The 27,037-nt window shown below is 41.9% G+C and overlaps 1 protein-coding gene across 3 annotated transcripts in view; it reads right to left on the bottom strand.

Moving 5' to 3' along the window:
* The window catches only part of TMEM241 (transmembrane protein 241), a 115,761-nt gene that overhangs the window by 79,915 nt on the left and 8,809 nt on the right, over positions 1–27,037 (bottom strand). For all 3 annotated transcript variants that reach the window (XR_001917184.1, XM_005697049.3, XM_005697050.3), the window contains exons 3-4: positions 26,948–27,025; positions 6,116–6,197 (exon numbers count right to left, since the gene is read on the bottom strand). Coding sequence is in view for 2 of the 3 variants with exons in the window: in XM_005697049.3 (XP_005697106.1) it covers positions 6,116–6,197; positions 26,948–27,025 (160 nt within the window). In the remaining variant the exon portion in view is untranslated. The remainder of the gene's footprint in view (positions 1–6,115; positions 6,198–26,947; positions 27,026–27,037) is intronic.

Below are 27,037 nucleotides of genomic sequence, written 5' to 3'. Positions count from 1 at the left end.
AAAGCAACTCCGTAAGTGTTTTGCATAACAACACGCCCACGCATTTTAACTGAGTGCTTTCTGCCCCAGTTCCTCGTGGATCCATGAAACTGACAGCTTGGCACCAGCATGTTGACGCCTGTTTTCCATCTAACACAAGCTGTACAAGTACCGCGTGTTTCATCCACTCTGTTGTAGATTTTTAAGCAACTATGTAAAAACAAAACACTCAGAAAACAAAGAAAAGATGCTGGGTTGAGTTATTTCACTAAAAAAAGAAAAAAATAAGTGTCTCCTTTCTATCTTCCTCCTCCTCTAACCGGGTGTATTTGGTTTGGGGTTGTTTCTCTTTACTTGGGAGTTTGAAATGCAGCAGCTTCCTTCTGCCCATGAAAAAAAATCTGTGTTCTAGGTCAGGGCCATTCAAATGCAGTCCCCTCAGAAGAAAAGGAGCTCCAGGGAATTCCCTGGTGGTCTAGTAGCTAAAGACTCCGCTCTCCCAATGCAGAGGGCCGGGATCAGGGAACTAGATCCCGCATGCTGAAACTAAGATCAAAGATCTCTCACTTTGCAACTGAGACCCAGAGCAGCCAAATAAATAAATTAATTTAAAAAAAAGAAGACGACTATAAGAAGCTCACACACAGAACTGTAAGTCAGTGCCCTACTTCCTTCTTCAAAAAGTATGGCTATGAAAAAAAAAAAAGTCAGCTCAACTAAACAACATGTTTAGTGCCAAGCTTGATGTTTACTCTGGCACAGTCTCCTTAGGGCCAGGTAACAAGAGCTCTTGATGAAAGTGAAAGAGGAGAGTGAAAAAGTTGGCTTAAAGCTCAACATTCCGAAAACTAAGATCATGGTGTCTGGTCCCATCACTTCATAGCAAATAGATGTGGAAACAGTGGCAGACTTTATTTTGGGGGGGCTCCAAAATCACTGCAGATGGTGACTGCAGCCATAAAAATAAAAGAGGCTTACTTCTTGGAAGAAAAGTTATGACCAACCTAGATAGCATATTAAAAAGCACAGACACTACTTTGCCAACAAAGGTCCATATAGTCAAGGGTATGGTTTTTCCAGTAGTCATGTATGGACGTGAGAGTTAGACTATAAAGAAAGCTGAGCGCCGAAGAATTGATGCTTTTGAACTGTGGTGTTGGAGAAGACTCTTGAGAGTCCCTTGGACTGCGAGGAAATCCAGCCAGTCCATCCTAGGGTAGATCAGTCCTGGGTGTTAACTGCAAGGACTGATGTTGAAGTTGAAACTCCAATACTTTGGACACCTGATGCGAAGAACTGACTCATTGGAAAAGACCCTGATGCTGGGAAAGAATGAAGGTGGGAGGAGAAGGGGACGACAGAGGATGAGATGGTTGGATGGCATCAGCGACTCAAGTTTGGGTAGACTGCAGGAGTTGGTGACGGACAGGGAGGCCTGTTGTGCTGCGGTCCATGGGGTCGCAAAGAATCAAACACGACTGAGCGACTGAACTGAACTGAACTGAACTGAACTGAACAAGAGTTCACAGGCTGTTACCACCTGTGGACTATACTTCAAGAGGCACTGTTCCAGGCTAGAGAGCTCTCCATGTGCCTGAGACGTACAGGACTGACATTTACTATGGACTTTGGAGGGTTTATTGGCTACCTCATCTCTTGATCTCTTTCTTTGATGAAAACCCCAGTATTGAGGATGTGCCTCATTCTTCATCAGTCTATGGGTGTGGATGGGGATCCTGTGTGACCAGGGCTGGACAAATAGTGCTCTCTGTCTTTCCAGTCACAGTGAATGTTTTAAGGAAGACATGATCCAGGGCCGGCCAATCAGCCTAACTCCATCCTGGTTAGATTTTAGACCTGGGATGGGCAGTGGCCCTAACTGATGCAATCAGAGTGAATCCTGGAAATTATGCAGAAGCTGCAAGGAAGACAGTCTTGTTCCATTAGACTTGAAGTTGTGAGGATGTGAGCCTGGAATCAACAAGACTCATGAGGGGAAAGCTGAACTATGAGACGAAGCAAAGACAGAGCAGAACTGACAGACAGACAGCATCTGGATTCTAAGTAGGTCATTGGAATCTCTCAATCAGTTCAGTTCAGTTCAGTTCAGTCGCTCAGTCATGTCTGACTCTTTGTGACCTCATGAACCACAGCACACCAGGCCTCCCTGTTCATCACCAACTCCCGGAGTCCACCCAAACCCATGTCCATTGAGTCGGTGATGCCATCCAACCATCTCATCCTCTGTCGTCCCCTTCTCCTGCTCTCAATCTTTCCCAGCATCGGGGTCTTTTCAAATGAGTCAGCTCTTCACATCAAGTGGCCAAAGTATTGGAATTTCAGCTTCAACATTGGAAGGACTCTTCCAATGAACACCCAGGACTTATCTCCTTTAGGATGGACTGGTTGGATCTCCTTGCAGTCCAAGGGACTCTCAAGAGTCTTCTCCAACATCACAGTTCAAATCTCTCAATCAAGCCATGCCTAAAGCAGTTTCTACCTGATGACTTTTCATTAATGTAAACCAGGAGATTTCCCCTTTGCTTAGACCAGTTGGTGAGCTTTCTAACACTTGCAATCGTAAGAGTCTCAGTCTATGCAAGACTATTATACCCTGGGCTCATTTGAAAATCCACATACACTGACTCTAAAAGGACAAATCAGAAGAGGTGAAAGGTGGGGAGTCAGTAGAGCTTCCCATTAGGTGGAGAAAGTCTTGGTACCTTCCCACGCCTAAGTTCCTTCCTCTGTCTGGTGATTAACATCTGCCTTGCCTGTCAGGTGACTAGAAGAACCACACAGAAAGATACAAAGGAAATCACTCCAGAAACATATGAAAAAGCACTGTACAATAAGAAAATCGTTATCATTATTAACACGACACCTTACTTATTCAACCTTCAAAATTCTGGCATCCATAACTATCCAGAGCCTACAAAAAATTTTAAAAGCTTTTGTACTTCCCCCCCTCAATCAACTCCTATACTCTGTAGTTAGAGAAGCAGCTCCCCCTACAGGCCAGAGGGCATAAAGTGAGGCCACAGACCCGAGGAGCTCAACCCCATCAAGAGGGGCAGCGGTGAGCCAACCTGGCCCCTATTCCAGGATCAGCACCCACCATCGTGGTGTGGTGGCTCACTTATTAGGTCAGTCGGGCTGTTTTCTCCGGCATCACACACAACATCCCATTTACTCAAGCTTATGAATCACGAAAGAAAAATGATGATTTCATTTAGAAATTACCAGTACTAATTCTCAACCACTATTTTGCAACTTTGGAGTTGTCCTAACAATACTATCATTATCCAGAGAGGCAGATTTTGTTTGTTTTTGAGAACAGCTACCATAACACGTTTTCATATCTGACTTCTAAGGAGCCAGCACAATAAACTTTACATTAAAAAACAATATGGTTTTGGAACTTCCCTGGTGGTCTAGTGGTTAAGACTCCATGCTTCCAATACAGGAGGGCACAGATTCAACTCCTCAGGGAGGACTAAGATCCCACATGCCACGCAGCATGGCCAAAAAAAACCCCTAAATTATTTGGAGAAGCATCACGGCTTAGGTAGCGATGACCGCTCCCAACAAGTCTGAACCTCTTCAGCCTCTCCCCCAGGAGACCATCACAGCTGGCCAACCCTCTGATCCTTGGAAGGTTTCCCTGGTAGCTTAGCTGGTAAAGAATCTGCCTGCAATGCAGGAGATTCTGGTTCAATTCCTGAGTTCGGAAGATGCCCTGGAAAAGGGATAAGCTATCCACTCCAGTATTCTTGGGCTTCCCTGGTGGCTGGTGGTTTAGATGGTAAAGAAAGTGAAAGTCGCTTAGTCATGTCCAACTCTTTGCGACCCCATGGACTATACAGTCCATGGAATTCTCCAGGCCAGAATACTGGAGTAGGTAGCTATTCCCTTCTCCAGGGGATCTTCCCAACCCAGGGATCAAACCCAGGTCTCCTGCATTGCAGACAGATTCTTTACCAGCTGAACCACCAGGGAAGCCCAAGGTTCGATCCCTGGGTTGGGAAGATCCCTTGGAGGAGGGCATTGCAACCCACTCCAGTACTCCTGCCTGGAGAATCCCCATGGACAGAGAAGCCTTGTGGGCTTCATCCATAGGGTCGAAAAGAGTTGGACACAACTGAGCGACTAAGCATACACACCGTTCCTTGGTAACCATGTGTGACCGAAAGGCCATGATCAAAAATGCCAATATGCAGACTTCCCTGGTGGTCCAGTGGCTAAGACTCCATGCTCCCAATGCAGGGGTCCAGGATCAGGGAGCTAGATTCCACATGCCAAACCTAAGAGTTCGCATGATGGTGATTTAGTTGCTAAGTGGTGTCTGGCTCTTGCAACCCCATGGAGTATAGCCCAATGGGCTCCTCTGTCCATGGGATTCTCCAAGCAACAATACTGGAGCGGGTTGTCATTTTCCTCTCCATGGGATCTTCCTGACCCAGGGACTGAACCTGAGTCTCCTGTATTGCAGGCAGATTCTTTACTGAATGAACCACCAGGGAAGCCCTAAGAGTTCACATACTGCAACTAAAGATCCCACGTGCTCAAACTAAGACCTTGCACAGCCAAATAAATAAGTTTTTTTTAATAATCATTTTTTAAATGCTGATATGCCAGAGGAGATGCAACAGGACTTAGCGGAGTGTGCTACTCAGGCATTGGAGAAATATAATACAGAGAAGGACACTGCTGCCCAGATCAAGGAGTCTGACAAGAAGTACAACCCCACCCGGTAGAGCATCACGGGGAGGAACTTTGCCGGTTACGTGACACATGAAACCAAACACTTAATTGACTTCTACCTGGGCCAAGGGGCCATTTTCTGGTTCGGATCTGGTTTAAAGCATGGACTGGGTCACATCCCCAGTGATCCATCCAAAAACAAGGACTGCAGCCTAAATTCCAAATACCAGAGACTAAACCTTCAGTCTTGCTTAAGGGAACACCTCGATCTCTGAACCTTTATTGTGTTGTTTTGCCCAGAACATTCTCTGTACTAGTTTGTTGTGGTTATACTGCAATTAGCAAAATAGCTTACATCTGCATTTATTTTCTATTCCATACCTCTCTGCCCCATGTTTCTTCTCCTCAAAACCCATTCCTTTATAGAAATAAATCTGTTGGAGAAGTATGCATTTAAAACAGAAAACTAAATTGTGTGAAAAGTTTGCATTTTTCCAACATCAGAATATAATCATTTTCTGATAGATAAAAACAGCAATTAGGGGATTAAAAAGGGAAGAGGCCTTAATACTGTTCCTGATTTTTAAGCCACATTTTGACTGTCTGGTCCATAGTGATAATTGTGGGCTCTCTTTCGGTGGCAAAATAAATTTCTGGAGTTCCACATACTATATAATGTAACTGGAAGGAATCTGTTCCTCACAGTAGCCTCCTTTGAGGAGCTCAATTCTGGGGGCTGGGTGGGAGGACAGAATGAACACTAGGGTCCAAGTGTCGTGGGCATCAATTTCATGCCAGGCATGTGCACCCACGAGTAAGCCCAGTACACTCAGGCGGCATTACTGATGGGCAGAGTCATGGTTCCTGGAAGTAAGGAGCAGACTGAGCCCGCCCTCCCTGCTCCCAAGGACAGCCTGCATCCACACAGGGGAGGCTCCACAAATAGCCCTACTCTGGCTTTCTGAGTCTCCACCTGTGTCTCTATTTTGTAACACAAGTCTGTCTTCCCTGTTACATGTGTATATGTGTGTTAGTCCGTCAGTAGTGTCTGACTGTGATCCCATGGACTGTAGCCTGCCAGGCTCCTCTGTCCATGGGATTTCCCAGGCAGGAATACTGGAGTGGGTTGCCATTTCCTTCTCCAGGGGATCTTCCTGACTCTGAGATTGAACCCAGGTCTCCTGCATTGCAGTCAGATTCTTTACCATCTGAGCTATAGGGAAGTCCCTTCCCTGTTATGTGGTTCCCTTCAAGTCAGGAAGAGGGGGTAAAAGGCTCCACACTGGCCTCAGCCCCAAGACTAGTTCTCCAATCTAGCTGTACCATCATTAAGGCTGATTCTCTATCCACTATTGATCCAAGGTGCAACCAGTTAAAAGGCAAAGAGGAAGACGAGAAAAGGACTGTCCGCCTCAAAGCCTCTCACACTTACCAGTCTGGACAGCGCTCTGGAACCAGCATAGATGATACCCACAAATAGCACCGAAGCAGGAAGCCACGTCAAAACATCAGATCTGGAAAAGAGGGAAAGAGGCCATCATATTTCTGTCCAAAAGACCTCCCTGGAAGACATGACCCTCCCATACACCAAATACAGCACCCGTGGCTGTCTAAGCATCCCCAGGTGACTGGTGAAGCCTGACACAGTGTGTATCATCAAGCTGGATGGTGGCTGACCAAAGCATTCTGCCTACAGCCCATCACTCAGCCAATGATGTGGCCCCACAATCAGCCACAGACAAGCTGGAGGTAGAAAAAGGCTTCCTGCAGGCTGGGAGACAGAACAGACCTGATTTTCTTTTTAAGGACCAGGGAACATTATTCTTTGAAATTTAAGTAGTCAGATGCTTTGAACCCATACCAAATTCCTTTCAATTTTTTAAAAAAGCTATTTACCTAGCAAAGGGCTTCCCTGATGGCTCAGTAGGTAAAGAATGTGCCTGCGATGTGGGAGACATAAGAGATGCAAGTTCAATCCCTGGGTTGGGAAGATCCCCTGGAGGAAGAAAATGGCAATCCACTCCAGTATTCTTGACTGAAAAAATCCCATGGACAGAGAAGCCTGGCAGGCTACAGTCTATGGGGTTACAAAGAGTCAGACACGACTAAGCTACTAAGCACACATACACCTACCAAGGTACCAAACAGCTCCATCGAACCACGAAAGGAGCCACAGTATTAAAGGATGGAATTGAAACAAGTGCTTGAACTCGAGCTGGTTGGCCATGTGCTGAGCCTCAACAGTTAACCTGGGATGCCAGTTCAAGAAATCTCTAAGGACTTCTCAAGGGCACATTTCTTCAATTACACTGTGGCCACACCAAGAACTGCTTTTTCAACTCAGCTGAGGATCTTGCTCTACTCAAGAAAAGCAAAATCCCAGGCTTTACATAGAGCACACATCACTGAGGGTGCAACTTGCTTTCCCCATTAGTTACAAATGCATTCGGTTCACTAATGCAAGTTCCCAGAGTCATTCTAATAATCAATATGAATTAATGAAAGTATTCCTGAAGGATATAACATAATAATCCCAAGTAACTCAATGAACTGCTCTCCTCAGATGGTGCCTGTTCAAGAAATGTTCTTTGTTAATTCGATTAACATGAGCAGGGACTTTATCTATCATCAGACCTGCTTTTTGCACAACCTCCCAGAGAATGCAGCATGAAAATGCTTTTAGTCTCAAATAAGGCCTTCAAACCCTACCTTCTATACACATTCATTCAGCCAAAACTCATAGCAACTGACAAGGTGCTCACAGCAGAGTTAATATTACCAGCATCACCGCTGACATTATTTGAGCCTTCCTACAAACCAGGCCCTGTGCTAAATATTTTCTATGCTGTTATCATTTTTTTAAATCTGCACAATAGGGACTTCCCTAGTGGTCCATCGGTTGGGAGTCTGCCTTCCAGTGCAGGGGACGTGGGTTTAAACCCTGGTTTAGGAATTATGATCCTACATGCTGTGCGGTGTGGCCAAAATAAATAAATAAACAAAAACAAAACAGTATTGACTGCTCAGCTTGAAAATACCACCAACATTTTTAGGGAGGCAGTCCTAAGATGGCAGAGGAATAAGACGAGGAGACCACTTTCTCCCCTACAAATTCATCAAAAGAACATTTGAACACTGAGGAAATTCCACAAAACAACTGAATGCCGGCAAAGGACATCAGGCACCCAGAAAAGCAGCCCATTGTCTTCGAAAGAGATGTTTTATCAATAGTGCTGTATAGACGGAGAAGTCTTGAGGCTATTGTAAAAATAAGACTGAAAACCAGAAGCAGGAGGCTTAAGTCCAATTCCTGAGAACACCAGAGAACTCCTGACTCCAGGGAACATTAATCGACAGGAGCTCATCAAACACCTCCATACATACACTGAAACCAAGCACCACCCAAGGACTAACAAGTTCCAGAGCAAGACATACCACGCAAATTCTCCAGCAACACAGGAACATAGCCCTGAGCTTCAATATACAGGCTCCCCAAAGTCACTCCAAACCCACTGACATCTCATAACTCATTACTGGACACTTCAGCACACTCCAGAGAGAAGAAATCCAGCTCCACCCACCAGAACACCGACACAAGCTTCCCTAACCAGGAAACCTTGACAAGCCACTGATACAACCCCACTCACAGCAAGGAAATTCCATAATAAAGAGAACTCCACAAACTGCCAGAATTCAGAAAGACCACCCCAAACACGGCAATATAAACAAGATGAAGAGACGGAGGAATACCCAGCAGGTAAAGGAACAGGATAAATGCCCACCAAACCAAACAAAAGAGGAAGAGATAGGGAATCTACCTGAGAAAGAATTCCCAATAATGACAGTGAAAATGATCCAAAATCTTGAAAACAAAATGGAATCACAGATAAATAGCCTGGAGACAAGGACTGAGAAGATACAAGAAAGGTTTAACAAGGACCTAGAAGAAATAAAAAAGAGTCAATTTATAATGAATAATGCAATAAATGATATAAAAAACACTCTAGAGGGAACAAATAGTAGAATAACAGAAGCAGAAGATAGGATTAGTGAGGTGGAAGGTAGAATGGCAGAAATAAATGAATCAGAGAGGGAAAAATAAAAATGAATTAAAAGAAATGAGGACAATCTCAGAGACCTCTGGGACAATGTTAAACAACCCAACATTCGAATCATAGGAGTCCCAGAAGAAGAAGACAAAAAGAAAGACCATGAGAAGATACTTGAGGAGATAATAGCTGAAAACTTCCCTATGGGGGAAGCAATCATCACCCAAGTCCAAGAAACCCAGAGAGTCCCAAACAGGATAAACCCAAGGCAAAACACCCCAAGACATATATTAATCAAATTAGCAAAGATCAAATACAAAGAACAAATATGAAAAGTAGCAAGGGAAAAAAAAACAAATAACACACAAGGGGATTCCCATAAGGATAACAGCTGATCTTTCAATAGAAATTCTTCAGGCAAGGAGAGAATGGCAGGACATACTGAAAGTGATGAAAGAAAATAACCTACAGCCCAGATTACTGTACCCAGCAAGGATCTCATTCAAATATGAAGGAGAAATCAAAAGCTTTACAGACAAGCAAAAGCTGAGAGAATTCAGCACCACCAAACCAGCTCTCCAACAAATGCTAAAGGATCTTCTCTAGACAGGAAACACAAAAAGGGTGTATAAACTCAAACCCAAAACAATAAAGTAAATGGCAATGGTATCATCAGTTCAGTTCAGTTCAGTAGCTCAGTCGTGTCTGACTCTTCGCGACCCCATGAATCACAGCACACCAGGCCTCCCTGTCCATCACCAACTCCTGGAGTTCACTCAGATTCACGTCCATCGAGTCAGTGATGCCATCCAGCCATCTCATCCTCTGTTGTCCCCTTCTCCTCCTGCCCCCAATCCCTCCCAACAGCAAAGTCTTTTCCAATGAGTCAGCTCTTCACATGAGGTGGCCAAAGTACTGGAGTTTCAGCTTTAGCATCATTCCTTCCAAAGAAATCCCAGGGCTGATATCCTTCAGAATGGACTGGTTGGATCTCCTTGGTATCATACTTATCAATAATTACCTTAAACATAAATGGGTTGAATGCCCCAACCAAAAGACAAAGACTGGACCCCTATATATGTTGTCTACAAGAGACCCACTTCAAAACAAGGGACACATACAGACTGAAAGTGAAAGGCTGGAAAAAGATATTCCACACAAATAGAGACCAAAAGAAAGCAGGAGTAGCAATACTCATATCAGATAAAATAGACTTTAAAACAAAGGCTGTGAAAAGAGACAAAGAAGGACACTACATAATGATCAAAGGATCAATCCCAAAAGAAGATATAACAATTATAAATATATACGCACCCAACATAGGAGCACCGTAATATGTAAGACAAATGCTAACAAGTATGAAAGGGGAAATGAACAGTAACACAATAATAGTGGGAGACTTTAATACCCCACTCACACCTATGGATAGATCAACTAAACAGAAAATTAACAAGGAAACACAAACTTTAAATGATGCAATAGACCAGTTAGACCTAATTGATATCTATAGGACATTTCACCCCAAAACAATGAATTTCTGAAGCGCACATGGAACCTTCTTCAGGATAGATCATATCCTGGGCCATAAATCTAGCCTTGGTAAATTCAAAAAAATTGATATCATTCCAAGCATCTTTTCTGACCACAATGGAATAAGATTAGATCTCAATTACAGGAGAGGAGAAAAGTTATTAAAAATTCCAACATATGAAGGCTGAACAACCGGCTGCTGAAAAACCAACAAATCACAGAAGAAATTAAAAAAGAAATCAAAATATGCATAGAAATGAATGAAAATGAAAACACAACAACCCAAAATCTGTGGGACACTGTAAAAGCAGTGTTAAGGGGAAGGTTCAAAGCAATACAGGCATATCTCAAGAAACAAGAAAAAAGTCAAATAAATAACCTAACTATACACCTAAAGCAACTAGAAAAGGAAGAAATGAAGAGCCCTGGGGTTAACAGAAGGAAAGAAATTTTAAAAATTAGGGCAGAAATAAATGCAAACAAAATAAAAGAGACCATCGCAAAAATCAACAAAGCCAAAAGCTGGTTCTTTGAGAGGATAAATAAAATTGACAAACCATTAGCCAGACTCATCAAGAAACAAAGGGAGAAAAATCAAATCAATAAAATTAGAAATGAAAATGGAGAGATCACAACAGACAACACAGAAATACAAAGGATCATGAGACTACGTATCAGCAATTATATGCCAATAAAATGGACAACGTGGAAGAAATGGACAAATTCTTAGATAAGCACAACTTTGCAAAACTGAACCAGGAAAAAATAGAAAATCTTAACAGACCCCTCACAAGCATGGAAATTGAAAACTGTAATCAGAAATCTCCCAGCAAACAAAAGCCCAAGTCCAGACGGATTCACAGCTGAATTCTACCAAAAATTTAGAGACGAGCTAACACCTATCCTTGGAGAAGGCAATGGCACCCCACTCCAGTACTCTTGCCTGGAAAATCCCATGGACGGAGGAGCCTGGTAGGCTGCAGTCCATGGGGTTGCGAAGAGTCAGACATGACTGAGTGACTTCACTTTCACTTTTCACTTTCATGCACTGGAGAAGGAAATGGCAATCCACTCCAGTGTTCTTGCCTGGAGAATCCCAGGGATGGGAGAGCCCAGTGGGCTGCCATCTATGGGGTTGCACAGAGTCGGACACAACTGAAGCGACTTAGCAGCAGCAGCAGCAACACCTATCCTACTCAAACTCTTCCAGAAAATTGCAGAGGAAAGGAAACTTCCAAACTCATTCTATAAGGCCACCATCACCCTAATACCAAAACCTGACAAAGATGCCACAAAAAAAGAAAACTACAGGCCAATATCACTGATGAACATAGATGCAAAATGCCTTAACAAAATTCTAGCAATCAGAATCCAACAACACATTCAAAAGATCATACATCATGACCAAGTGGGCTTTATCCCAGGGATGCAAGGATTCTTCAACATCCGCAAATCAATCAACCTAATACACCACATTAACAAATTGAAAAATAAAAGCCATATGATTATCTAAATAGATGCAGAGAAGGCCTTTGACAAAATTCAACATCCATTTATGATAAAAACTCTCCAGGAAGCAGGAATAGAAGGAACATACCTCAACATAATAAAAGCTATATATGACAAACCCACAGCAAACATTATTCTCAATGGTGAAAAATTGAAAGCATTTCCCCTAAAGTCAGGAACAAGACAAGGGTGCCCACTTTCACCACTACTATTCAAGATAGTTTTGGAAGTTTTGGCCACAGCAATCAGAGCAGAAAAAGAAACAAAAGGAATCGAAATTGGAAAAGAAGAAGTAAAACTCTCACTCTTTGCAGATGACATGATCCTCTACATAGAAAACCCTAAAAACTCCACCAGAAAATTACTAGAGCTAATCAATGAATATAGTAAAGTTGCAGGATATAAAATCAACACACAGAAATCCCTTGCATTCCTATACACGAATAATGAGAAAACAGAAAAGAGAAACTAAGAAAACAATTCCATTCACCATTGCAATGAAAAGAATAAAATGCTTAGGAATATATCTGCCTAAAGAAACAAAAGACCTATATATAGAAAACTATAAAACACTGGTGAAAGAAATCAAAGAGGACACTAATAGATGGAGAAATATACCATGTTCATGGATTGGAAGAATCAATATAGTGAAAATGAGGAAACTACCCAAAGCAATCTATAGATTCAATGCAGTCCCTATCAAGGTACCAACAGTATTTTTCACAGAGCTAGAACAAATAATTTCACAATTTGTATGGAAATACAAAAAACCTTGAATAGCCAAAGCAATCTTGAGAAAGAAGAATGGAACTGGAGGAATCAACCTGCCTGACTTCAGGCTCTACGACAAAGCCACAGTCATCAAGACAGTATGGTACTGGCACAAAGTCAGAAATATAGATCAATGGTACAAAACAGAAAGCCCAGAGATAAATCTACACACCTATGGACACCTTATCTTTGACAAAGGAGGCAAGAATATACAATGGAGGAAAGATAATCTCTTTAACAAGTGGTGCTGGGAAAACTGGTCAACCACTTGTAAAAGAATGAAACTAGAACACTTTCTAACACCATACACAAAAATAAACTCAAAATGGATTAAAGATCTAAACGTAAGACCAGAAACTATAAAACTCCTAGAGGAGAACACAGGCAAAACACTCTCCGACATACATCACAGCAGGATCCTCTATGACCCACCTTCCAGAATACTGGAAATAAAAGCAAAAATAAACAAATGGGACCTAATCATAATTAAAAGCTTCTGCACAACAAAGGAAACTATAAGCAAGGTGAAAAGATAGCCTTTGGAATGGGAGAAAATAATAGCAAATGAAGCAACTGACAAAGAATTAATCTCAAAAAAATACAAGCAACTCCTGCAGTTCATTCCAGAAAAATAAACGACCCAGTCAAAAAATGGGCCAAAGAACTAAACAGACATATCTCCAAAAAAGACATACAGATGGCTAACAAACACATGAAAAGATGCTCAACATCACTCATTATCAGAGAAATGCAAATCAAGACCACAATGAAGTACCATTTCATGCCAGTCAGAATGGCTACTATCCAAAAGTCTACAAGCAATAAATGTTAGAGAGGGTATGGAGCAAAGGGAACTCTCTTACACTGTTGGTGGGAATGCAAACTAGTACAGCCACTATGGAGAACATTGTGGAGATTCCTTAGAAAACTGGAAATTGAACTGCCATACGACCCAGCAATCCCACTGCTGGGCATACACACTGAGGAAACCAGAATTGAAAGAGACACGTATACCCCTATGTTCATCGCAGCACTGTTTTATAATAGCCAGGACAAGGAAGCAACCTAGATGTCCATCAGCAGATGAATGGATAAGAAAGCTGTGGTACATATACACAATGGAGTACTACTCAGCCATTAAAAAGAATACATTTGAATTAGTTCTAAATGAGGTGGGTAACACTGGAGCCTATTATACATAGTGAAGTAAGCCAGAAAGAACAACATTAATACAGTATACTAACGCATATACATGGAATTTAGAAAGATGGTAACGATAACCCTGTATGCGAGACAGCAAAAGAGACACAGATGTATAGAACAGTCTTTTGGACTCTGTGGGAGAGGGAGAGGGTGGGATGATTTGGGAGAATGGCATTGAAACATGTATAATATCATATGTGAAACGAATCACCAGTCCAGGTTCAATTCATGATACAGGATGCTCGGGGCTGGTGCACTGGGATGACCCAGAGGGATGGTATGGGGAGGGAGGTGGGAGGGGGGTTCAGGATAGGGAACACATTTATACCCGTGGCAGATTCACGTTGATGTATGGCAAAACCAATACAATGTTGTAAAGTAATTAGCCTCTACTTAAAATAAATAAATTTATATTTTCAAAAAATAAAAGAAATAAATGGAAAAAAATTTAAAAAAAAAAGGAAATACCACCAACATTTTTAAAACGTGTAGTTTTTTTAAAAAAAGAGAAAGTTTAGGCAAAATTGGAAGATATGTACAAATAAACATTTTTTTCTGCATAAAAATTGTTAGCAGATTCTGAAAAGCAACTGGGACCTCTGGAAAGTTAAGGTTGTACTGCAAAAAGTTTTGAAAACAAAAAATGAGAGAAAATCTCTCAATTGTAGCAAAGTATTAACAGCCAAAGACTTGTCACCCAAGTGCCATCTTAGACTTTCAGACTCCAGAAGTGTAAGATAATAAATTTGTGTTATTTTTAAGCCAAAAAAAAAAGGAAATTCTGTCTCTGTAAGTACTCTAAGTATGGAGCATGGCATAAGGTCTGACTAAATTTTCCTCCATATCTTACTACTAGAGTAGAATTTTTTTCTCTCAATAAAACATGTTTCTTTTTGTTGTTAAAAAAAAAAAGAAAGGGGACTTCCCCGGTGGTCAGGTGGTTCAGACTTCGCCATCCAATGCAGGGGGTGCCAATTAGACCCCTAGTTGGGGAGCTAAGATCCTACATGCCTTGTGGGCAAAAATCCAAAAAACGTACCACAGAAACAATATTGTAAGAAATTCAATAAAGACTTTAAAAAAATAAAAAAGAAAGAACTTCAACCAGAAAAAAATATATACAGGCTGCTTCAGGAATTCTAACTTGGATCTCTGGCTTCCAGAGTTTTCACAACTGTTGAGTGGGGTCTCACAATATGGAGGGGTCAGACCTTTCAACTGGTCAGACCCCAGCTACTGGGGCAGATAAAATTCAGGACAACTGAAGCTTCCATGATCTTCCAGGCAGTGTGGAGACAAGATAAAGATGTGAGCTGCAAGGGTGGTGCTTCTCAGCGTTTTTGTCATCTCTCGAAGCAGTTCTTTAAACTCCTTTCTTTAGGAAGAAAGGAAACTATAATTTTGATATCCTAGTTAGCTCAGCTAAAACTGAAGATTCTTTTCTCAGAAGATATCGCAGTAAGTGATGGAAATCGTATCTAGTTCTGGGCACTGGAGACTATAATCTTATAATGGTCACATGGTTGCCCAAATCTTGGAAATTATGATTAGCTCTCTTCACTTCCAAGGACTGTTCTAGCAGTCAGCTAACTTTAACCAACAGCTCTAAAAGACAGATTTCACTCACATTTTTGGGTGGACTGTGCCCTGTCTTCTAGGTCAGGGCATCTAGGACAGGGGCTATCCAGGGGTCATAGAGGTCATCTAGGGGTGGGGGCAGGAAGGATGCACAAATACAGAGCAGGGGGTTGTATGTAGTAGGAAGAATATGGTCAGGCAAACCTTCCTACTTAGCAGGTCTATATCCCAACTCTAAAGCTAGTTTGCAGTGAAAGCTCACTTTTTTCATTTATGAAATAGGGGTAATAATGCTCAGAAGGCTACTGAGATGATTAGCTAAGAGAATGAATAAGCACCACTCGGGGCAATGCATGGCACGTTAAAAAACAATATTCAATGAATGTTCTGCTTCTGGGTTTTCCATACACAACTCCAAGGACAGACGCCTCTAGGAAAGATTGAGAGATCTGCCTACATAAAATGGCCAAAAATATCATGAAGAAAATGAAAAGATGAGTAACAAACCAGGAAAAATATAGGCAACACATAAAACCGGTTGGAGTTTAATACGCTTGATGTAGGATGCATGTTTATAAATCGATGACAGAAAAACCAACTCCCCAAAAGAAAAAAGAAAAATAGTCAAATGACAAAAATAGGTAATTTTCTCTCTCCTGCTTCTGTTTGTGTCTCTCTCTCATACCCACATACACACAAGAAATACCAATGGCCAATAAACATATGAAAAATTATTCAACATCCATTATACTACAAGAATTTTAAAATAAAACAATGATATACTGGACTTTCCTGGTGATACAGTGGACAGGAATCCGCTTGCCAATGCAGGGGACATGGGTTTGATCCCTGGTTCTTAGGGAGCAACTAAGTCCATGTGCCCCCGCAACTACTGAGACTACGTGTGGCAATTAGTGAGGCCCGCCTGTGCCCTGCAACAGGAGAAGCACTGCAATGAGAAGCCCATGCCCCGCAACTGGAGTAGCCTCTGCTCTTTGCAACCAGAGAAAGCCCAAGCACAGCCACAAAGACCCAGCAGAGCCACAAATAAGTAAACAAATAATTTAAAACCCCAAGCCAATCTTTTGAAAACCAATGATATACCAAGTTTTGCCCAAGAAACTGCTGCTGCTGCTAAGTCACTTCAGTCATGTCCGACTCTGTGTGACCTCATAGACGGCAGCCCACCAGGCTCCTCTGTCCCTGGGATGCTCCTCTGTCCCTGGGATGCTCCTCTGTCCCTGGGATGCTCCTCTGTCCCTGGGATGCTCCTCTGTCCCTGGGATTCTCCAGGCAAGAGTACTGGAGTGGGGTGCCATCGCCTTCTCCGCCCAAGAAACTAGTAGTTTTTAAAAAACGATATGTAATGGGGAGGGAGGTGGGAGGGGGGTTCAGGATGGGGAACACATGTACACCTATGGCACATTCATGTCAATGTATGACAAAACCAATGCAATATTGTAAAGTAATTAGCCTCCAATTAAAATAAATAAATTTAAATTTAAAAATGACATGTAACATAGGGGGTCATAAAATTAACGCCTTCATATATTGCTGTGGGATGTGTGTGTGTGTGTTAGCTGCTCAGTTGTGTCCAACTCTTTGCACTCCCATGGACTGTAACCTGCCAGGCTCCTCTGTCCATGGGATGGATTCTCCAGGGAGTAATACTGGAGTGGGTTGTCATTTCCTTCTCCAGGGGATCTTCCCAACCCAGGGATTTAACCCAGGTCTCCTACATTGCAGGCAGATTTTTTACCATCTAAGCCATCAGGGAATCTAAATTGGTATATTTTTGGAGGCTATGTACTTTATTATTTACTATTACTGTTGATGAAGTACTTAAAGATATCTATGATGATGTTTCCACTGACAAGTGGAATAAAACTGCATTGACCTGACTGTTGATCATCAAATATTCTTCAGCCTGTAGCCCTCACGCTCCAGATAACTGCATGGTTCACACTCACAGGTACTCAGATCTCTACTCAAAAGTCATCTTATCCCTGAATCCTTCTTACCCATGCCATACAAAATAACAACCATCACCCCATCACTGGCCCACACTCAGGCGCACACACACATACACACTATCCACTTATCCAGCTCCATTTTTCTCTCCACCTATCACGTCATGCATTTACATTTCGTTTGTTTCTTGTCTGTCTACCTCCATTAGAACATAGCAAGGGTGTTTGTTCTGGTCCTTGTTTATCCCATACATCTAAAACAATATCTGGCTTATACAACAGATGCTCAAATATTTGCTGAATGAATCGCCATGAATTATTTTTGTAACTTAAAAAAAAAAAAGGTTTCCCTGCTCTTGCTAGTTAGGTACAAAGCAACAAGATACATCAGGAAACTGAAGTCACGACCCTAATTCACATTTCTTCCTCTGTTTTTCTCAAGCCCTTCAGAGACTTTGCTCTGAACAAAATTGTTGGTGCTTACAGCTACTCAGTTTCCAAGGACAGGGATGAAAGCAAAAAATTCCTATATCCTGTCATCCGCCTCTCTAAAATGGCCCCAATGGAGGAGCTGTAACAATTTCAAATTCAATAAACATTTACAACAATCATGTTGTAACCTACAACCGTAACAACAAAAAACTGCATTAAAAAACAAAGATGTTTTTCTTCAATAGACAAGAACTTAGAAACTTGAAATAGAGGCAGTTATTTTGTTTCCTATGCTAATTTAATCTCTTTTTCTTATTAAAAAATGGTGCCTTCCATGTTAGAAAATTTTGAAAACACAGATTATCAAGAAAAATGTTATAATTATAATACTACTATCCAAAGACAACCACTGTTAATATTTTGTTTCATCTCTTTCCAAACAGTAGCCATATGCACATATACAAACACTTCAACAAAAATTGGATCCAACTATACAGGTTGTTTTATAACTTGCTTAACACCTTCCCATGTCAAAAAGGTCATCCCCAACTCATTAATAACTATATTCTATGCTGGCGGGCTACAGTCCATAGGGTTGCAAAGAGTCAGACACAGCTGAGGGACTGAGCACATACGCATATCCCATGCTACAGCTGAACATGTAAGTTCAGCCTAGGTTTTTACTCTTCTAACGCAGTATTGATTATCCTTGACTATATTCTCCTCTCATATTCATGATGTTCAGAATATTAAGAACACATCTCCTGAAGTAGGATTGCTGTTCAAAGATACACCTATTAAAGTTTGCAACTGGTTACATAATTGCCTTCCAAGGACCTATACTGATTTATTCTCTGCTATGAACTGCATGTTAATGTCCTCCCAAAATTCATATGTTGAAATTCTAATCCTTAGTGTGATGGAGGGAGGCAGGGCCCTTGGGAGGTAATCAGATCGTCAGGGTGTGGCCCTCAGGATGGAATTAGTGCCCTGTAAGAAGAGACAGGAGAGCATGCCTCCTCTATTCTCTCTGCTTTATCAGTCTCTCTCTCTCTGTTTCTTACACACACCACCACCAGGTAAAGAAACAGCAAGAAAGAGTTCATGCATGCATGTGTGCTCACTTGCTAAGTTCTGTCTGACTCTTTGTGACCCCGTGGACTGGAGCCTGCCAGATTTCTCTGTCCATGGGATTCTCCAGGCAAGAATACTGGAGTGGGTTGCCATTCCTCCTCCAGGGGATCATCCCAACCCAGGGATTGAACCCGCGTCTCCTGCACTGGCGGCAGATTCTTTACCACTGAGCCACCAGGGCAACCCAACAAGAAAGCAAACATCCATAAACCCAGAAGATGCCTTCCCCAGAACCCAGCCACACTGGCACCTTGATCCTGGACATTCCAGCTTCCAGAGCTGTGAGAGATAAATGTCTAATGTCTGTTGTTTAAGCCCACGGTCTTTTGTGCCAGCAGCCTGAGCTGATGGAGATGCTCCTTGGCAGCTTCAACACTGTGTGATTCAACACTGCGTGATTCCAAGACACTCAATAGCCTACTAGGAACAAAGGAGTACCTCCTCTCCACCTTTAATTCATAAGGTGGCACCATCTGGGCCTCCTATGCTGGTTTACCCTTGCATTGTTCTATCAAAGGAGACAAGACAGGATTAAATCCTGAGAAGGTCCTGGCAGAATCTTAAGTCTCTGTGGTTTGAGGGCCTCTGGGGAGCTGTTAAACCAGGAAGTGCGTGTGCGTGTGTGTGTGTGTGTGTGTGTGTGTAGGAGGGATCTCATAGCAACTCCTTTTGAGAGAGATTGCAGACTGTACTCTGTTGAAGGACTATTTGCTATGGGGTCTGCTTTAAAAAGAGTGGTGACACCCAGTTTTTCCTACATGATTTATTAGCACAAATGCTGCATCTTGTTTGCATCATGTACTTTCTGTTTTCTGCTTCTGCACACTCTACTGTCCCTAAGAACCCTGATGAATAAAGCATTTTGCAAGAAGCTAACAATAGTCTGTTGGCATGAATCTTAAAACTGTTGTTACTGAGATGAAGGCTAATTAAATTAAATCACTTGTTTTTCAAATAGAGCATGCATTATTGAAGGAACATCTGCTCTCTGAAAACACTCAGTTTATCTGTTCATGGGAGCCTGGCAGGATCCTTGAGCTGAATTCTTGAAAACCCTTGTGTTACACTGACACCTAGTGACCCAAAAGCTGTTTCCAAACTTGAAAATAACCCTTGACCAAGATATTAGGGAGCTTCCTTGATGGCTCAGAGGTAAAGAATCTGCCTGCCAATGCAGGAGACCCAGGTTTGATCCCTGGATCAGGAAGATCCCCTGGAGTAGGAAATGGCAACGCACTCATCAGTTCAGTCCCTAGGTGGGGAACATCTCCTGGAGTAGGAGATGGCAACCTGCTCCAGTATTCTTGCCTGGAGAATTCCATGGACAGAGGAGCCTGATGGGCTACAGTCCATGGGGTTGCAAAGAGTTGGACATGACTGAGCACTATGGACAAAGGTCCCCAAATATGAAGTGAGGCAAGACAGAAGAGGTACATATCTCATCTCTAATAGATGGGAGAAAGAAAACAAGCACCTTGCTCATGCACAGGGTCCAGGGGACTGGAAATCCAAGTTAATGTGTGAGACATAACAGACTAAGGATGTTTACATTTCATACCACGGATTTAAGAGGCCAGAAAGAGCCATGTGGACTGGGAGTGACAGCGCCACATGGTGAGTCGATCATAAATGAGTTCAGCAGATTCCTTTGCACTGAGTGGTGTGGGCATGGCCTGCAGTGTCAAAGGTCAGAAAATCCCATCCAGAGAAAGACCAGTACTGCATGGTATCACTTATATGGGTCACCTTTTTTTAGAAAGTCAAACTTAATAGCAACTGAGTAGAAGAGTAGTTGTCAGTGGCTAGGGAGTGGGGGGAACAGCTCCGTTTGATAAAAGGACACATACTTTCAGCTACAAGGTGAATAATGTGTATTGATTATTGGTGAACAATGAACAATGTATTCTATGAGGATCTAATATATCATACAGTGATTACAATTGCTTACATTGTACCCTATAATGAAATTTGCTAATAAACTTAACTGTTCTCATAAAGCAAATAAATAAGTGAGGTGATGGATGCCTTTATTAACAGCAAGGTGGGAATCTTTCACAATGTGTGTGTGTGTGTGTGTGTGTGTGTAATTACATCACCACACTGTTTACTTTGTGCATGTGCATGCTCAGTTGCTCAGTCATGTCCAACTCTTTGTGACCCCATGGACTGCAGCCCACCAGGCTCCTCTGTCCATGGGATTCTCCAGGCAAGAATACTGGAGCAGGTTGCCATCTCCTACTCCAGGGGATATTGCCCACCTAGGGATTGAACCCATGTCTCCTGTGTCTCTTGTATTGGCAGGTGAATTCTTAACTCACTGAGCTACCTGAGAAGCCCCACTATATACTCTGAATAACTTTAAATTGTATTTGTGAAGGATACTTCAAAAAAAAGCTGATACTTCAGGAAGACTTCCCTGGTGGTCCAGTGATTAAGAATCCATCTGCCAGTGCAGAAGACACGGGTTCAATCCCTGGTCCGGGAAGATTTCACATGCTGTGGGGCAACTAAGCCCATGTGCCTCAACTTCTGAAACCCGAGGGCCCTAGAGCCTGTGCTCTACAGCAAGAGAAGCCACCACAATGAGAAGAAGCCCTGTGCCACAGCTAGAGAAAGCCCATGTGCAGTAATGAAGACCAAAAGCAGCCCTCAAAAGCTGATACTTAAAAATATCTTGTCCTTTTACTATCGCTGGCCTCCTGGACTCCCCCCAGGTACCACCCCAATCACCAGACCAACACCAATCAGATTTTATTCCCTATTTTATTCTTTTGGTGGTTCTTAGCATATTTCCTGAGGAAGTTTTGAAAGCTGGCTTTATTATTCCCCCAAAGTAATTCCAAGATATGCATATATGTAAAGTATTCCTCTGGAGCAAAAACAACAGGGAAGAATATCAAAAACACATGAATTTGAGTGCTAACTTTCCTTCATGAGCAAAGATCACTTTTTAGAAAACTACGAGTCATTCAAAATGAAATGTCAATACATTACAACACTATTTGGGAAATTTAGACCACCAGTAGCTTTGACAAACATGGGCTAGCTCACTGAAAAACCAACAAATAATCGATAATTTAAAAGAAGCACAATCTCAACCCTAGCTGGCTGTCTCATTGTTCATTTCTTTATGGACAGGGCTGAGTTAATTTGCAGGTTTTATCAAAGATATTTGTTAAGGTTCTCCAGCAAAGACTCTCAGTGCACAATTAAGGGGTGGGGGCTTCTTCATCTATTAGAAATCTCTGGTCACAAAGATATTATGACACACGTTGTTGTTTTCCTAACATAGAATTTCTCTTAACTGAAAAGCTTGAGAGTCAAACTTTTTTCTCATATATATTGTGGACAAAAAGTGACAAGTAAGCTAAAGGTTACTCTCAAAATATTTTTATTTAAATATACAGCCTAGTAACACAGGAGCCAGGAGATGACATCTAAAGTCTCCAGTGAGAGACTTCCCTGATGGTCCAGTGGTTAAGAAAGCGCACTCCCATCACAGAGGACATGGGTTCAATCCCTGGTCAGGGAACTCAGATTCTGGATGCCCCAAGGTACAGCCAAAATAAATAAATAATTTTTAAATAAAATACAGTCTCCAGTGAATTTACAACTTAGTCTGCCCTCAGCAGTGGTTCTAGAATCTAACAGAAGGACATAGTCTCGCTGTGCTACGATGTTGTCAGCTGAAACAGGTCACAATGTTCATTCAGGATCACATTTTGTAAATACAGAATGCTTGCACTCAGGCCTTCCAACATCTGCTAGAAAACTCACTGCAATGTTCTGCAAAGGTCTGACAACAGCAGAAGCCACTGTAGAATGAGAAGCTTGTGACTGAAAACCAGTGCTATCTTTCCCAAGATAGAGCCTCCCAGGGTATCATCCAGCACCCGGTGATAACAACTGGGTGCTGGGCAAACATCCTGGGAGAAGAACGATTCCATCAGGGCAGTTGGTGGAGTCACTACATGACATGGCCAGAAGCTGACCCACACAGCAGTCATGGCTCTCTGCAACGGAAGAAGCGTGGTGCTAGTTTCTGTGACTTGTTTGAGAGGGAATCTAGGATTCTCCTGTACTCCCGGCTACAAGGACAGTTTAAATGAACTCTCAATGGCATAGGCTATTAAAGACCAATTTGGAGAGGGTGGGATGAATTGAGAGAGTAGCACTGAAATATATACACATGGTGCACGCATGCTAAATCACTTTAGTTGTGTCCTACTCTTTGCGACCCTATAGACTAGACTATAGACCGCCAGGCTCCTCCGTCCATGGGATTCTCCAGGCAAGAATACTGGAGTGGGTTGCCATGTCCTACTCCTGGGGATCTTCCTGACCCAGGGATCGAACCCATGTCTTTCATGTCTTCTGCACTGGCAGGCAGGTTCTTTACCACGAGTGCCACCTGGGAAGCCCATACACATGGTAAATATATATACTTACCATGCGTAAAATAGATAGCTAGTAGGAAGTTGCTATATAACACAAGGCTCAAGAGGGAGAGGATAATATGTATACTTAAGGCTGATTCACACTGTTGTATAACAGAAACCAACACAACATTGTAAAGCAATTATCCTCCAATTTAAAAAAAAGAAGGACCAATTTGGGGCCTGCCCTCCATGGGTGAGGGGCTTTCCTTGTGGTTCAGCTGGTAAAGAATCCGCCCACAACATGGGAGACCTGGGTTTGATCCCTGGGTTGGGAAGATCCCTGGAGAAGAGAAAGGCTACCCACTCCAGTATTCTGGCCTGGAGAATTCCATGGACTGTATAGTCCACGGGGTCACAAAGAGTTGGACATGACTAAGTGACTTTCACTCTCACTCCATGGGTGATGGGGATGTCCATGATGTCACTGGGAACGCCACACTGTCTTCCTGGGGTTGTTTCCTTTCTGAGTAGAGCCCAACCTATACTATCTCTGCACAAGTCCACAGTCACACAGCGAACAAGTCCAGTCACACAGCAAAGCTGGACTTTGGTTCTCTGCTGACATCATCAGAAAGCCAAGCCTGGTAGGAAACAGCAGCCACAGCAAACACAAACCCAGTTCTGCCCAGCCCATGAAGGAGCCCTGGTCCTGGGTCCCTGCCGCTTGCTACCTGGTAACACCCTTCTGCCCAGGGCCCGGGGTGACTGGAAATTCTGAGCTGTGACACCCGTTATCAACCACAAAACCCACTACAAACTAAGACACTAGAATCTTTCCCAAGAAGCTTAACTGGGCTGATATCTTGTGTGTGGCTGTGAAACCACCAAAGAAGTCCAGGGGATAAAACTGAAAAAAAGCCTCTGGGAGCTTTAGCAAGGGGACTAAAAAGAAATATGATGACGGCTCTTCTGAGATGGGTAACATCCAACATCATGTGCATTCAAGGGACAGCAGTGTCTCGTGGGTCTCAAACTTCTCTGTTGAGAACCACTTCTTTCAAGGAAAGAATCTTGAGTATCTTTGACTTCACTAAGCTCTACTAGTCATTTTCCCCTTCTCTCCTCCAAAACAAAAAAGCAATAAAAATATGAAGAAATCCATTGACGGATAAATGGATACACCAAATGCAGGATACAATGTGGTATAAAAACAAAATGTGGTCTATATACACAACGAAAAGCCTTAACAAGGAAGGAAATGTTGACACAATCTTCAACATAGATGAAGCGTGTCGGTATTATGCCAAGTGAAGTAAACCAGTCCCAAAAGGACAAGTACCCAGAGTAGGTAAATTCATAGAGACAGAAAATGTAACAGAGCTTTACCAGGGCCTGGGGTGGGTAGAGAGTGAGGGGAGCTATCATCTATTTATTTTTTGTTTTGCCAGTCTTCGAGGTATGTGGGATCTTGGTTTCCTCACCAGGGACTGAAGCCATGCCCCCAATAGTGGAACCATGGAGTCTTAATTACCAGATCACGAGGGAAGACCTGTAGCTATATTTTTTAAGATTTTTTTTTTTTAATGCCAGAGCTATGCCATGTAACGGGTACAGAGTTTCTGTTTGGAATGATAAAAAGTTCTGGAAATGGATGGTGGTAATAGTTGCACAATATTATGAACGTACTTAATGCCACTGAACTATATACTTTAAAACTATTTTAAAACAGTAAATGTTATGTATCTTTTACATGCCAAAAAAATGTTTAAGTATGAACAATGGCATTGCTTTTAAACAAATATGAGTAAGGTAATGTTTCCAGTCCTGTGCTCAGTCACATCTGACTCGGAAACCCCATGGACTGTAGCCGGCCAGGTTCCTCTGTCCATGGGATTCTCCAGGCAAGAGTACTGGAGTGGGTTGCCACTTCCTTCTCTAGGGGATCTTCCCAATCCAGGGATTGAACCCGTGTCTCTTGAGTCTCCTGCACTGGCAGGCTGATTCTTTACCACTAGTACCACCTGGGAATCCCTAGGTAATGTTTAAATGACCATTATGAACAAGTAAATAATTCTCATCAGAAACTACAAGTTAATCATAGTCAGGAATGCTGTAACAGTGAAAGACCCATGTTGATCAGCCCTGGTAGACCCTAGTCCAAAATCTGACAGCCAATTCTCTTGCTTCTGTGGAGGAATACATTCAACTATTCAGAGTCCAAATGCTTTATTATTTAACTAAATCATAGAACTATCCCACGCTTTGTGAATTCAGGGCCCACATTTGTTTAAATGGAGACCCAGTTCTCACTGAACTATCCACCATAGTAATGGAGTATAAGACATGTGCTCAATATCACCTATGAAATTCCAGAAGTCTCTATTTTATCAAGTAGAGAACACTCTATCATGGAAATGCAAGAGTACGACTTAATGAACTATTCCTTCAGATTAGTTAAGCATCTCATGTGGGATATTCTTTCAGAATATGAACTATGATGTAACAGGGTCAGGGAAATTGATCCACACCCAAGTTCCCAGGGCCTCACCTTTGTCAAACCTCTTCAGATCAGTATATTGCTCTCCAGTTATATGTTTTCAGGAGAAGCCAAAATTATTAATATTTTTACTGGTCTCATTCCCAAAGCTTCTCCAGTATGCTAAGCCAAGGGGTGACTTAGCAAGGAAGCAGCTTTATCTTCATGGAGAAGGTGGGCAGATAACTCGGACCACAAGGCAAATGACTTAGCCTGATCATTCAACTGGGATATTTACCTAATTTATGCAAATCTTAACTTCATTTTCTTTTCATTTTCTACATCATTTCAGGTGAGGCGTGATGTTCTCAAAGAATCATGAGGCTTTACCTATGTGAGGATTTATCTATGATTCACATAGCCAATTCAGATGATCATTTTGGCTGAAAAATGTCATGGTCTTTGACATTTCTTTTAAATCTATTTGAAAAGCGGTCTTAATAGAATCATAACAACAATGTGTGACTGAATTGGACCCTGGATCAGAATTTTTGTGGAGAGGGTTATAAAGAATATTATTGAGGAAACTGGCAAAATAAATATTGGTCTACAGATGAGATAACAGTATGGTATCAGTGTTAATCTCCTCATTTTGATAACTACAGAAGTCATGTAAGAGAAAGTCCTTCCTCTTAAGAAATACACACTCAGCAATTTAGAATTAAAGAAAATCTGCTATTTACTTTCAAATAATTCAGAAAAAAATGACTGTATACATATATATGTATATATCAAGAGAAAATGATAATAGAAGCAAAGTAAAATAGTAATTGGGAAATCTGAATAAAGAGCATGGGACCTCTTTATACCACTTTTAAATGTTTTGTAAGCAGGAAATAATTTTAAAATAAAAAATTTATCCCCCAAATTTAAAGTTGATTTAATAACTTACTCATAGTGATCCTATAATCTAAAACAAAGTCAAATTAATATGGCATTATAATTTTTATATCTCAATTTATTTTAACATTACATTAGTGGCACTAACCAGGAAAACTCTACTGGAGTTCTACTTGATTATAAAGCCATTGAATCTCAAGATTAGCAGGGAATTAAGAGATCATACAACTCAAATAAACATGAGTATTTCCCAATGTAACACCATGCAATACAAATAACATACAAGGAAGCAGGGAATGAATCATGAATGAAGCACAGAAGAGGCAATTCTACCTTGAACGGCTGTTGATCTCCACCCAGCCCAGTTTCCATGACACATGAAGCAAAAGTCCACCAACCAGTGTCTGCCACCTGAAAAGGAAA

Source organism: Capra hircus, chromosome 24 (assembly GCF_001704415.2).
Source record: "Capra hircus breed San Clemente chromosome 24, ASM170441v1, whole genome shotgun sequence".
Taxonomy (NCBI): Eukaryota; Metazoa; Chordata; class Mammalia; order Artiodactyla; family Bovidae; genus Capra; species Capra hircus.
Note: the sequence above shows the minus strand (reverse complement) of the source record. Positions and strands in the feature narration are given on the sequence as shown.